We start from the raw sequence: 13,856 nt of genomic DNA, 5'->3' as shown, positions 1-13,856 counted from the left end.
CTCTGAATTTCTAGCCGTTCTTTTTCCTGTTTTAAAGTAGTTATCCCTTGTGTCTTCCTTTGCGTCTGTGCCCCGTGTTGGGAATTTTACCCTTTATTGGTTCTCATAGAGGGCTTCTCGGGTGGTGGTGGTAGTGAAGAACCCACTTGCCAGTGCAGGAGATGTAAAAGACAAGGATTTGGTCCCTGGGTCAGGAAGATCCCCGGAGGAGGGCCTGGCAGCCCACTCCAGTGTTCTTGCCTGGAGAATTCCATGGACAGAGGAGCCTGGCAGGCTACTCATTGGGTCACAAAGAGTCAGAGACGACTGAAGCAACTTTGCACAGCACAGACGGCACTCATCAGTTCAGTTCAGTCGCTCAGTCGTGCCTGGCTCTTTGCAACTCCATGGACTACAGCACACCAGGCCTCCCTGTCCATCTCCAGCTCCCAGAGCTTGCTCAAACTCATGTCCATCGAGTTGGTGACGCCATCAAACCATCTCATCCTCTGTTGTCCCTTCTCCTCCTGCCCTCAGTCTTTCCCAGCATCAGGGTCTTTTCCATCGAGTCAGTTCTTTGCATCAGGTGGCCAAAGTATTGGAGCTTCAGCTTCAGCATCAGTCCTTCCAATGAATATTCAGGACTGATTCCCTTTAGGATAGACTGGTTGAATCTCCTTGCAGTCCAAGGGACTCTCAAGAGTCTTCTGTAGCACCAAGGTTCGAAAGTATCAATTCTTCGGCACTCAGCTTTCTTTGTAGTCCAACTCTCACATCCATACTTGACTACTGGAAAACCATTCTGACTAGACGGACCTTTGTTGGTAAAGTAATGTCTCTGCTTTTTAATATGCTCTAGGTTTGGCATAGCTTTTCTTCTAAGTAGCAAGTGTCTTTTAATTTCACGGCTGCAGTAACCACGTGCAGTGATTTTGGAGCCCAAGAAAATAAAGTTTGTCACTGTTTCCATTGTTTCCCCATCTGTTTGCCATGAAGTGATGGGACCGGATGCCATGAACTTCGTTTTCTGAATGTTGAGTTTTAAGCCAGCTTTTTCACTCTCCTCTTCCATGTTCATCAAGAGGCTCTTTAGTTCTTCACCTTCTGCCATAAGGGTGGTGTCATCCGCATATCTGAGGTTACTGATATTTCTTGCGGCAGTTTTGATTCCAGCTTGTGCTTCATCCAGCCCAGCATTTCACATTTTGAACCTTGTATGAAGTGCTCCCTTGGTGTCTCTGCTTTTCTTGAAGAGATGTCTAGTCTTTCACATTCTATTGTTTTCCTCTGTTTCTTTGCACTGAGGGAGGCTTTCTTGTCTCTCCTTTCTTTTCTTTGGAATGCTACATTGAGACGGACATATCTGTCCTTTTCTCCTCTGCCTTTCACTTCTTTTCTCAATTTATAAGGCCTCTTCAGGCAACCATTTTGCTTTTTTGCATTTCTTTTTCTTGCGGATGGTTTTGATCACCACCTCCTGTCAGGGTCCTCCGTCTATGGTTCTTCAGAAACTCTATTTAACAGGTCCAATCCCTTGAGTCTGTTTGTCACTTCCACTGTGTAACTGTAAGGGATTTAATGTAGTTCATACCTGAATGGCCCAATGTTCTTCCCAACTTTCTTCAATTTAAATTTGAATTTTGTAATAAGGAGTTCATGATCTGAGCCACAGTCAGCTCCCAGTCTTGTTTTTGCTGACTGTATAGAGCTTCTCCATCTTTGGCTGCAAAGAATGAAATCAATCTAATTTCGGTATTGACCATCTGGTGATGTCCATGTGTGGAGCTGCCTCTCGTGTTGTTGGAAGAGGGTGTTTGCCATGACCAGTGGGTTATCTTGGCAAAACTCGGTTAGCCTTTGCCCTGCTTCTTTTTGTACTCCAAGGCCAAACTTGCCTGTTACTCCAGGTATCTCTTGACTTCCTACTTTTGCATTCCAGTCCCCTATAATGAAAAGGATATCTTTTTTGGGTGTTAGTTTTCTAAGGTCTTGTAGGTCTTCATAGAATCATTCAACCTCAGCTTCTTTGGCATTACTGGTTGGGGCATAGACTTGGATTACTGTAATATTGAATGGTTTGCCTTGGAAGCAAGCAGATAATTCTGCGTTTTTGAGGTTGCATCCAAGCACTGCATTTTGGACTCTTGTTGACTACGATGGCTACTGCACTTCTTCTGAGGGACTCCTGCCCACAGCAGTAGATGCAGTGGTCATCTGAGCTCAATTCACCCATTCCAGTCCATCTTAGTTTGCTGATTCCTAAGATGTCGATGTTCACTCTTGCCATCTCGTTTGACCACTTCCAATTTGCCTTGATTCATGGACCTAACATTCCAGGTTCCTATGCAATGTTGTTCTTTACAGCATCAAACTTTACTTCCATCACCAGTCTCATGCACAACTGGGTGTTGTTTTTGCTTTGGCTGCATCCCTTCATTCTTTCTGGAGTTATTTCTCCACTGATCTCCAGTAGCATATTGGGCACCTACTGACCTGGGGAGTTCCTCTTTCAGTGTCGTATCTTTTTGCCTTTTCAAACTGTTCATGGGGTTCTCAAGGCAAGAATGCTAAAGTGGTTTGCCATTCCCTTCTCCAGTGGACCACGTTTTGTCAGAACTCTCCACCGTGACCCGTCCGTCTTGGGTGTCCCCACATGGCATGGCTCATAGTTTCATTGAATTAGACAAGGTTAGGTCCACAGCCTCAGGGTTTGGAGTCGGTTCTCAGAAAAACCCAAGAGGGTGAGCACACCAGGCGGCTGGGTGAGGACAGAGTGTCAGGCAGGAGATGGCGAGCTCCTGCGTCTCATGCTCTCGGCGTCAGTGTGGGCCCGCAGGGTCGGTGGGGCCTTAGTGACCGTGACATGTGCTGGTCAGCTCGGGGCACCTGGCCACGTGGGGCACTACAGCCCCTGATGTGCTTTATGTGTGAACACATCCTCATACTGAAGACCTAGAATGAAGAAAGGATGTAAAGTATCTCACTCTATATTGGTTACCTTTGATGTGAGAATATTGTGCATATATTGAGTTCAGTGAGTCGATTGCAGTGTGTTGGCTCTCTGCATCAGGTGGCCAAAATATTGGAACTTCAGCATCGTTTCAGGGTTAATTTCCTTTAGGATTGTGTGGTTTGATCTCCTTGCAGTTGACAGGACTCTCAAGAGTCTTCTCCAGTACCATTACTCCTTAGAAAAGACCTTAATGCTGGGAAGGATTGAAGGCCAAAGGAGAAGAGGGTGGCAGAGGATGAAATGGTTAGATAGAACCACCACCCGAATGGATGTGAATCGGAAAAAGCTCTGGAAGATTGTGGCCTCTGGAAGAGAGTAGCCTGGCATGCTGCAGTCCATCAGGTCGCAGAGAATCGCACATGACTTGGCAACTGAACAGCAGCATTGAGTTAAATAAAATCGTACTGGAGTTCACCTGTCTTTGGTGAGGGAGGTGTTTAATAGGCTTTTTCTTAGAGCAGTTTCAGTTTCACAGAAAAGTTGAGCAGGAGGTGCAGCAGGTTCCCATGCATCCTCACCCACGCACAGCCCCATAGCGCCAGCACCCCGCCGTGGTCTGCCAGAGCCAGCGAACTCAGCCGACATGCTGTTGCCCAGAGTCCGTGATTCGGTCTGGGCCGCTGGGCATTCTGTGTGTTGGGCAGACGTCGAACGGCCTGTGTGCCCCGTTGAGTATCACGCTGATTAAGAGACCCTGCGTGTCCTGCCCGTGCCTGCCCTCTCCCCCGTCCCCGACAGCCGCTCATCTTTCACTGTCTGCATAGTTTTCCAAAATGTCATGTAGGGATCACACAGTTTATAGCCTTTTCAGATTGGCTTCTTTCATTTAATAATATATATTTCATTTAAATAACATATATTTAAGGTTGCTGCTGTTCATGGGGTCGCAAAGAGTCGGACATGACTGAGCAACTGAACTGAACTGAAGGTTCCTCCATGTCTTTTCATGGCTTGATAAGTCATTTCTCTTTAGCACTGAATAATAATCTGTTGTCCGGCGGGACCACAGTTTGTTTATCCATTCACCTTCTGAAGGAGATTTTGGTTGCTTCCAAGTTCTGGCACCTGTGAGTAAAACTGTTAGAAACATCTGTGTGCAGATGTTTGTGTGGATGTCTGTTTTCATTTGGGTGAATTCTGAGGAGCACGATTGCCCGGTCGCAGGGCGAGAGGATGTTTAATTCTGTGAGAAGCCGCCAGACTGTCCTCCGAAGCGGCTGCCCCGTCTGCATGCGCACGGCAGCGCTGAGCCCTGCTGCTCCACAGCCTGCCAGCACGTGCTGTCGGTGCCCCTGGTTTGGCCGCTGTACTGGGTGGGTTAGCTCCTTGTTTTTACCTGTGTTTTTGGTTTTAACTTATTACAGGGTTAATGTTTGCAACTTGCATTTCACTTCTCTTAGAGTTGGCGTGGACAGCTCGGAAGGCGGTGCTGAGAAGGAGGGTAAAGAGATTGGCAGTTAGTACATGGAGGTGAAAGTGAGGTTAAGAGGGTTTTGTCCCTTCAGCCTGGGAGGAGTAATAGCATGTTTGTATCCTAATGGAGATGATGCAGGAAAGAAGAAAAAACGGATGGCCTGATAAAGAAAGGGGCTGGTCAGTGGGAGAGGCCTCAGGCAGATGGCAGGGCCCGGCAAGATTTTCCAGGCAAGAGCACTGGAGTGGGGTGCCATTGCCTTCTCCGGTTGAGAGACCAGAGGGGAGCAAAGGCTTTGGCGGCCCCTGCGTGCCTGGCCAGGGCCTCCGAAGCAGACACTAGTCTGTGTGGGGCCCTGAGCCTGGCCCTCTGCTGCTGCCACCCACGTGTGCGCCCTCTGTGCTCCCTGTGTGGGCCTGTGCTCCGCCTGCCTCTAGCTGGGGGCTTTGTCTCCTCTCCCCTGGCTATCCAGCTCCTGGGCAAGCACGCCTCCCTGTCCCCTAGCACTCTTAACCATCCCACGCAGTGCCTATGCCCAGGGCCCTGACTCCTGTCCCCACCTTGTGAAGTTTTCTGACCGTAACAATTTTAGTAACGACCCTGGAGACTGACTCAGCGTCATCAACTCTGTTATGGGAGGTAAGGGGTCCTTCAGAAAGCAGGCACTGCCTGTGGGGATCAGTCTTGTGTGGGTAGGTCCCTGGCTAGCCTCTGCTGTGGTTCTCCGTGACACAGCTGCCCTGCTGTGGCCAAGGGCATGGTGGTGGTGATGGGAGTGCAGGTGAAGGGGCTGGCACTGCCTCTCTGCTCAGGGCCAGGGCCCTGTTTGATGGCTTGGGCTCACCAGCTATGTGAATGGCTACTTTTGGAATTACTTCAGGTCACTCAATTTTCAAATGTGACTGACCCATTTAGGGACTGACTGAAAGCCTTTCTGGGAGAAGGCAATGGCACCCCACTCCAGTACTCTTGCCTGGAAAATCCCGTGGATGGAGGAGCCTGGTGGGCTGCTGTCCATGGGGTCGCTGAGGGTCGGATACAACTGAGCGACTTCACTTTCACTTTTCACTTTCATGCATTGGAGAAGGAAATGGCAACCCACTCCAGTGTTCTTGCCTGGAGAATGCCAGGGATGGGGGAGCCTGCTGGGCTGGCGTCTATGGGGTCGCACTGAGTTGGACACGACTGAAGCGACTTAGCAGCAGCAAAAGCCTTTCTGAGTCTCTGTTCTATTTATGTGATTTTTCTCTCCCTTCTGGTGATTTCTGTATATTGCTCTGAAGACTGTTAATGTCCTTTACAAGATAACTGGTTCCCGTGATTTTCAGTACCTTCAGATTTGTAAAGGGATGCAGACTACAGTCAAGAGAAGTTAGAGGCACTCTGACAGCAGTTTTTCATTTGCCCGTTGTAGATTATTGCTGTTCAGTCACTCAGTCGTGTCCAACTCTTCACGACCCCATGGACTGCAGCACGCCAGGCCTCTCTGTCCTTCACTATCTCCAGGAATTTGCTCAAACTCAAGTCCATCGAGTCTGTGATGCCATCCAACCATCTCATCCTCTGTTGTCCCCTTCACCTCCCAGCATCAATCTTTCCCAGCATCAGGGTCTTTTCCAATAAGTCAGTTCTTCGCATCTGATTTCCTTTAGGATTGACTGGTTTGATCTCCTTTCAGTCCAAGGGACTCTCAAGAGTTGTCTTTAGTAACCACAATTCAAAAGCATCAATTCTTTGGTGCTTAGCTTTCTATATGGTCCAACTTTCACATCCATACATGACTGCTGGGAAAACCATAACTTTGACTAGATAGACCTTTATTGACAGAATAATGTCTCTGCTTTTTAATATGCTGTCTAGGTTTGTCATAGCTTTTCTTCCAAGGAGCAAGTGTGTTTTAATTTTGTGGTTGCATATTTTGAACTGAATGAGAATGAAAACAGCATATCAAAATTTGTAAAATGTAGCCAAAGCAGTGCTTGACAGGGACATGTGCAGCTTCAACCATCTGCAAGAGAAAGGGTTCACTGTCCTGTGCTTCCACCTTAAGAAAGTAGAAAGTCAAAGAGCCAGTTATACCCAAAGATACTCAAAGTAATGAAATAATAACATGAAAGCAAAATGCAGTAAAACAAAAAAATTTTTAATAGGGAAAAATCCATTAAACCAAAAGCTAACTGTCTTAATAATAAAATTGATTAATCTTAAGGCAGGCCAAAAATTTGAATAGATACTGTATAAGCGTGTGAAAGGATATTTAATGTATTATTAAGAAAACCACACTGAGCCAGGGCTACCCATTCACTATGGCGGTCACAATTGAAACTTCATTGGTGAGCATGTCGGTTACCTGGAAGTCCTTAGCAGTGCTCTTTGGGAGAAGTTTGGCAATTTGGTTTTGTTTTTTTTTTTTCTGGTCAAGCCACATGGCATGTGGGATCTTGGTTCCCTGACCAGGGCTCCTGTGCCCACTGCAGTGGAAGCACAGAGCCCTAACCACTGGACTGCCAGGAAGTCCCGGGAGTTTCTTAGAAGTTAGATACCCCAATTATTCTATTCCTTGGTATTTATGCAAGAGAAGGGAAAACGTGTTCCCAGCAAGATTTATACATGAGTGTTCATAGCAAGTACTGTTTGTGAAGCTGACACCGGGAGACAGGCTGCCTGCGTCCAGACAGCAGAATGGTAAGCGAGTGGTGGCTTACCTCCAAGGGCCACTGCTCAGGAGTGAAAGGAGCAGTTTCGTGAGCCACACACAGGATCATCTCCAAGTGATGATACTGTGAGAGAGGCCCGACAAAAGACGAGATGCTGTGTGATGCTGCTCATTGCAGACGAGTCCAGGAGTTGCCCCGTGAATCTGTGGAGTGGGAACTCTGCGCGGTGGCCTGGGGCGGGGCGGGAGAACGAGGCAGTGAGGAGACAGGGCAGGGCGCGCTTGCCGCCCGAGAACCGGCTGCCGTGCTGAGCGGAGTCTCCGGGCGTCGGGACACATCTGCACTCCGCCGTCACCTTGTCTGGTTTTACAGGCCGTGTGCCCAAGGGATTGCGCCCGCTCTCCCAGGTGTCTAGCTCCACGTTGTCTGGGTGGGTAACGTGCCACCGTTAAGTCTTGCTCTTCACCTCTGCAGCCCGTCCTCTGCTGCCAGGGGCCCCCTGCCCGGGTAGGCGAGCCCCCAAAGTCTGACTGCTCTGCTCCCCTGTGCTCACCTCACATGTGATGACCACCCCAGAGTTCGTTGTTCGCACGCCAGGGTTTCTCTGTAAGGAGAAACCTGGGTCACGCACTCCTCTTATGAGCTGCCTCCTCACAGGGCCCCCAGGCTGGCTGAGCGTCCTCGCCCCCGAGCCTCCCCTCCAGCCTTCGCCCTGCCCCGGAAGGACCGGTGTCCACAGCTGCCCCCCATGCCGGCGCCCCTCTGCCAGCTCTTCCCGCGGCTGCTTCCGTCTGCGTTGCCTTAGCCCTCGGGTCTCACTTAGCTCTGCTCTCATTAAAGCCACGCTGTCCTCCTTGTCTGCTCTGCACCCTTGGCAACTTCGTGTCTGCACCCTGGCGGAGAAGCAACCTAGCGTGGTGGGCTGTCGGGGTTCTGTCTGTGTCCGCTGGTCCGACGTCGCTCTCGGGCCAGCAGGACCCGGGCGTCTGGCCCGTGCACGGTCTGTGTCAGGCCCCTGTGCCCGAGCTGGCCCCACTGAGGCTGCTCCACGCGCAGTCCAGCTTCTCTCCGTCCTGGGGGCTCTGCCTTTGCAGCAGTTTCACCCTGGCCTCTTCGCCCCTTCCCTTCTCTCATCTCTTCTCCTCGCACGTCCTGTCTCCATGTCCAGATGTGAGTGAGGCCGGGCCCCGCGGCTCCCTGCCCCCTTCTCTGTCCACACCCCAAGGCCTCTGGCCACAGCCCCCACTTGAGACGCCTCCTCAAGGAGGCCCTCGATGGCTGCAGTGACGAAGGGCATCATCCTCAACCACAGACACTTTTTCTTGCTGTCTCTGCTCAGTCGCCGCTGTTTAACGTTCTGACTTGAGAGCACAGATGTTTTACCTTGTCCCTGTGTTTGAGGAGAATTGCTCTCACTCCGGCAGGGATCTTGGTTTACTCACCGTGTGTCTCCATGCTGGGGCCAGTGTCTTGCTCACAGGAAGCCCTACGGGGATGGACCCTGAGCTGGGTGCTCTCAGTTCACTTCTGCCTCTTAGCATTCTGTTTCTGCTGGGGACCTTTGTCACCTTGGGCCCAGCGTCTCCTGCTCTGGGTAGAAAGGCAGCCTGCAGAGGTCTGAGGCCTGGGGCTGTTCCTCCAGCAATGGGCTTGGGACCTGTTGGGACAGAGAAGGGCAGCTGCTCCCGGGGGCAGCCATGCCCAGCCGTTAAAGTGAGCGCCCTCAGACATGCAGGGGGCTGCTGAGCTGGGTTGGTGAAACCCAGGGCGCACCTGTGGGTGTGACGGGTGTAAGCAGGTTTGATCACTGGTTTTTGTAGGTAAGAACAGACGTTACGCTTCTGTGTCTTAACGGTGCTGTCCCATCCTTGTAATCACTCATGTTTTCATTCATCCCGTCCACCCCCTTGTTTGAGCACCGACACCTGGCCCCTCCAGGCCTTGCTGACAGCCTTTGGGAGCGCTCTGGCCGTGGTGGCGGCAGTCACGTCAGTGCAGGGTCAGGCCAGCCAGCGGCGGTGCATGCCCCAGTGAGGACGGCAGGGGCAGCTCCGGGGCTGAGTGCAGAGCCGGGCTGCCGGCCGGGCGGAGCGGGGGAGCAGGCGGGCAGTGCTCCGGCCAGAACGGCCCCAGCAGGGTCCTGGTCTGCCTGCCTGCTTGCCGGGTGCACAGCGCGGGCACTCTGCTCTGGAACCTTGGCTGGTGAGGCTGCATCGGGAAGGCTGTGCCTGGCCTCCCTGCTCGCCTGCGGCCAGGTGCACCTCTCTCGAGCCACTCTCTAGGATTTGCAGGGTGGTTCCGCTAAGCTGCACGTGATGCCTCTGGGCTCATGCTGATTCGGACTAAAATCTTGGCTGCTACTTGCTCACCTGGTGACTTTAGGCCTGTTTTAAACCTGGTCGCCTGTGTGTTTTTAAGACTAATTTTATTTTTCTGATAATGAGGTTGATACTAGAAAGGATCTGGAGTCATGATCTTTCCTCTTCCTCCTGCCTACCCTCACCCTTCAGTTTAGGACCTGTTTGAAAAGTGGAGGTAGATAGTGAGACACGCTTGGAGGGAGGCCGGTCTTGGATGTTTTTATGTGTGGCTGCTGTCAGCCTCCTAGATGTTTATCTTGACTCGAGCTTGGACAGCCCGCCTCAGAGGTGGCTTGGCTCTGTAGGTGCACTCAGGCCGGATTGCCGCCCCAGCCTTGAGCCCTGAGTGCAGACACCTCTAGACCCGGGGCTTCGACCTCTGCTGCTGTTTGTGGCTGCACTGAGCAGCCTTGGGATCTTAGGTCCTCAACCCAAGCCCTCGGCAGTGACAGCAAGGGGTCCTAACCACTAGACTTTCAGGGAGTTCCTGAACTTTGCTGATGGTTAAAAGAAAAAAGGAAATGCCCTGGTGCTTCCTCAGTCTGAGTTGAGGCCGACGCTTCCTAGCACATGGGGGGAACACAGAAGGCTAGGTGAAGGGGTGAAGACAGATTTCTGCCTCCTCCTTAGATGTTCTTTATGGTATCGCTCTTTTATTGGAGGTATGCATTATGAGTTTCTAGAATGCTTGGCACAGTTTTATTCAGCAGATTCCCTGTTTGATGTTTCTCAGTGTGAACACACATGTGCATTAAAGTGTGAACACACATGCGCATTAAAGTGTGAGGCCTGTAAAGTTTGCGTGGTCCTGGCTTTGTGGCTCATGTTTTGAAAAAACTTTTTTTTGTTGTTTTCTGTTCCAGACTCCTTTTAATTTTGGGATGAATCATAGAACACCACCCTACCCCGCTGGGGATTACTGTCTTCTGTGCAGAAGCGAGAGGAAAGACGCTTCGTTCTTAGAGAGTGGAGTGAAGACCACAAGCAAGCTGGCCCTGTCCATGGCGCCCAAGGGCAACAGCGTGCTGCACCTGCCGCTCTGGGTGTGCCCCGACTGCCGGCGCGCCGTGGAGAAGGATGCGCGCCACGGCGGCCCCGAGCAGCCGGCGGTGAGTGCCCGCGGGGCTGCCCGCACCGGCGCCTCCCGCGCTGCCCGCCAGCCGGGTCCCCCGCCCCCCCCCAGTCAGTCAGCGAGCTCGGCAGCCCTCAGGGCGGGTTTCAGCATTTTACTTCCGGTCGCAGGATTTCTTTGGTGGTACAATTTGTTGAAAAACTAGGCGGCTTTGTGTGCGCTCAGTTCTAGATGATTCCATGTGCTGGTAGCTTGCCTAAACTTCTCTCCCAGATGCAGTTCTCAGGTCAGGCTCCCCACCCCATTCTGCCCCCTTCCTTTTCATGCCTCAGCTCAATGAAGCCTTCTTGAGAACATCAGCATCTTCAGCCCTGACAGCGTCTTCGTGGGCCCTGGTTCTGAAAGGGCTTTGGTTTTTCTTCTTTAATCAATTCATGGCTGTGCCGGGTCTTGGCGGCTGCCCTTGGGCTCCCTCTGGCGTGAAGTGCAGGGCGGCTGCGGGCTGCGGGCTCCCCCTGCGGTTCTTCTCGTCGCAGAGCACAAGCTCGCAGGCATACGGGCTCTGGAGTGCGGGTCAGTAGTGGTGGTCCTCGGGCTTAGTTGCCCCGCGGCTTGTGGGATCTTCCCAGACCAGGGATTAAACCCGTGTCCCCTGTACTGGCAGGCAGAGCCTGAGACGCTGGACCACCGTGGAGTCCCGAAAGGGCTTTCAGACTGGGCCTTTGGGTTCTGGAGGGAGTTGCCTTGCAGCCATGCGAGGCCCCGCGATCTCGGGCTTGTCTGTGCCTTTGATTCCTGCCTCCTGGCTGTTTCTGACCTGTGGTCTCTGTGCTCCTGCCTCTGCATGCGGCCGTGACAGCCCCCCCCACACTTTCTGCTTCCTGACCCGAGGCTGCTGTCCACTTGAGCCCCCACGCAGGCCCGCTGCCACGTGGCAGAAGCCTCCTCCCTGCCCTCCGCTGAGCTGTGGCTTCTGTTTAGGGTTTCCCGGAAGGCGGCACCAGCTCACGCGCCGGCTTCTGGAGTAGAGCGGTAAACAGCTGCAGCTCAGAATCCCGTCGTTCATCAGAACAGAAATTGGCTTCTCACTGGTGTGACTCCTGCCCAGCCCTCTTTCCTGCCTGCTCTTCTCTTTAGCACTTCTTTCTAATATACTGTGTATGTTACTTACTCACTTTGTCTTTTTCCTTCACTGGAATATGCTCTCCAAGAGGGCAGCTCTTTTTGTGTATTTTCGTACCAAAAACAGGGCTCAGTCAGTCAGTTCAGTTGCTCAGTCGTGTCCCAGGGACCGCAGCACGCCAGGCCTCCCTGTCCATCACCAGCTCTGCCATTCAGATATTTTGGGTACCACAATGAGTGAATGAGTGAATGAAGAAGTGAATAGATAGAGAACAAGAGACTAAAAGGATGGCACAGGTGGTCTTTCGTTTTCTCACCTGCAGATCTTTGTGCTTTTATCGTTTTACTTTTGTTTCCTTTCTTGTCCACTTAAAGTATTTGGTCTTTTTTCAGTTTTTTTGTTGTTGTTCAGTCAGTCATGTCCGACTGTTTGCGACCCCATGGACTACAAAACACCAGGCTTCCCTGTCCATCACCATCTCCTGGAGCTTGCACAAACTCATGTCCATTGAGTCGGTGATGCCATCCAGCCATCTCGTCCTCCGTCAATCTGTCTCTTCCTGCCCTCAGTCTTTGCCAGCACCAGAGTCTTTTCTAACAAGTCAGCCCTTTGCATCACGTGGCCAAAGTATTAGAGCTTCAGCTTCAATATTGGTCCTTCCAATGAATATTCAGGACTGATTTCCTTTAGGATGGACTGGTTTGATCTCCTTGCCGTCCAAGGGCCAAGTCCAGCTTCTCCAACACCACAGTTCAAAGCATCAATTCTTCGGCACTCAGCCTTCTTCATGTTCTAACTCCCACATCCATACATGACCACTGGAGAAACCATAGCTTTGACCGTACGGACCTCTGTCAGCAAAGTGACGTCTCTGCTTTTTAATGTGCTGTCGAGGTTGGTCCTCAGTTGCTTAATGGAGGCCTATTCAGCGTTCCTGGTACTTCTTTGTTCTTGGTTCACTTCCAGTAGGCATTCTTGAGTCTTTCCCCAGCTCATGCATTGTCTTTGCTTCCTAAACTTTACTGTCTTTGGCTCCTGTTTCCAGTCCAGCTCCTCTGCAGTGGCCTGACTGCTTTGGGAGAATAGTTGCTATGTCCGTCCTGGTTTGGAGGCAAGTGGAAATGCCTGTCATGGCCCATAATCAGTCTTTCCAGGATGAGAGTCTCATTTCCTGACTCTAATTTTGCCTGGATGATGCATCCAGAAATGAGGCTTCTCTCCTCATAAAAAAAGTGGTCCCAAGGACCACAGAGGTGTAATGCTAACGAGTGTTTGCAGACTTAAACCTTCCATTGCTTTTGTGTGGTTGGCTTCTTTGTTCATGGTGCTTAAAACCGCTGAACTTTTTTTCTTTCCAATGAGATGTAATTTACGTCTAGTAAAATTCACCCATTTTAAGTGTATATATAGTTCCCTGAGTTTTGACAGATTTATACAGTTGTGTCAACACTGTTACCATGGTTAAGACACAGAACCCCCAGATGTCCCCTTGTTCCCTTGGTAGTGGCCCTTCCCCTCCCCCAGCCCTGACAGCGCCTGGCGCGGCTTCTGTCCCCGTGGCTTTGCTGTCTCCAGAGTGTCGCGTGTGTCTTTGCTGGTGTAATGCTCTGAGCGTGGTGCACCGGTAGCGTGTTCCTTGTTTTCACTGCGTGAGCTGTAGAGATGGGCTGCAGTTTGGGGTCTGTTTATCGTTGACGTGTGTTTCTGTCATTTCCAGACTTAGACTGTTCTGAGTCGAGCTGTTGTGAGCGTCTTTGTGCAGGTCTTTCTGCAGACAGCCTTTGTACGCGTCCCTGGCCTAGTTTGCTCATGTCTGGTTGAGAACTTGGCATCGGCCTGTGAAGGGAGTCACCTCATTGAGGCTCGTGGAAGGCGTCTTGTCTTGTATGTCTTTTGGAGCCTCGTAAAGTGACTGTGGTGTGTTGCTGTTCCTGGTCTCTCTGGTGTGTGCAGTGTCAGTGGTGTGCACAGTGTGGGTGATGCGCGTGTAGTGTCGGTGGGGTGTGTGTGTAGCGGTGGCGGTGGTGTGTGTATATAGTGGTGATGTGTGCAGTGTTGGTGTGGGTGTGGTGGTGGTGGCCTGTGTGGTGGTGTGTGTGCGTGTGTATAGTGGTGATGTGTATACTGCACACATCGTATACCACTATATATCGGTGGTAGTGGGGGGTGTGTGTGTGTGTGTGTGTGTGTGTGTGTGTAGTGTGTATGATGGTGCTGCTGCTGCTAAGTCGCTTCAGT

The 13,856-nt window shown here is 51.4% G+C and overlaps 1 protein-coding gene across 8 annotated transcripts in view; it reads left to right on the top strand.

The window, feature by feature from the left end:
- FAM193A (family with sequence similarity 193 member A) overlaps positions 1-13,856 on the top strand; it is a 156,042-nt gene that overhangs the window by 59,953 nt on the left and 82,233 nt on the right. For all 8 annotated transcript variants that reach the window (XM_055589259.1, XM_055589261.1, XM_055589257.1 and 5 more), the window contains one exon: positions 10,287-10,532. In XM_055589259.1, coding sequence (XP_055445234.1) covers positions 10,287-10,532 — 246 coding nt within the window. The remainder of the gene's footprint in view (positions 1-10,286; positions 10,533-13,856) is intronic.

This window comes from Bubalus kerabau, chromosome 7 (assembly GCF_029407905.1).
Source record: "Bubalus kerabau isolate K-KA32 ecotype Philippines breed swamp buffalo chromosome 7, PCC_UOA_SB_1v2, whole genome shotgun sequence".
Lineage (NCBI taxonomy): Eukaryota > Metazoa > Chordata > Mammalia > Artiodactyla > Bovidae > Bubalus > Bubalus kerabau.
Note: the sequence above shows the minus strand (reverse complement) of the source record. Positions and strands in the feature narration are given on the sequence as shown.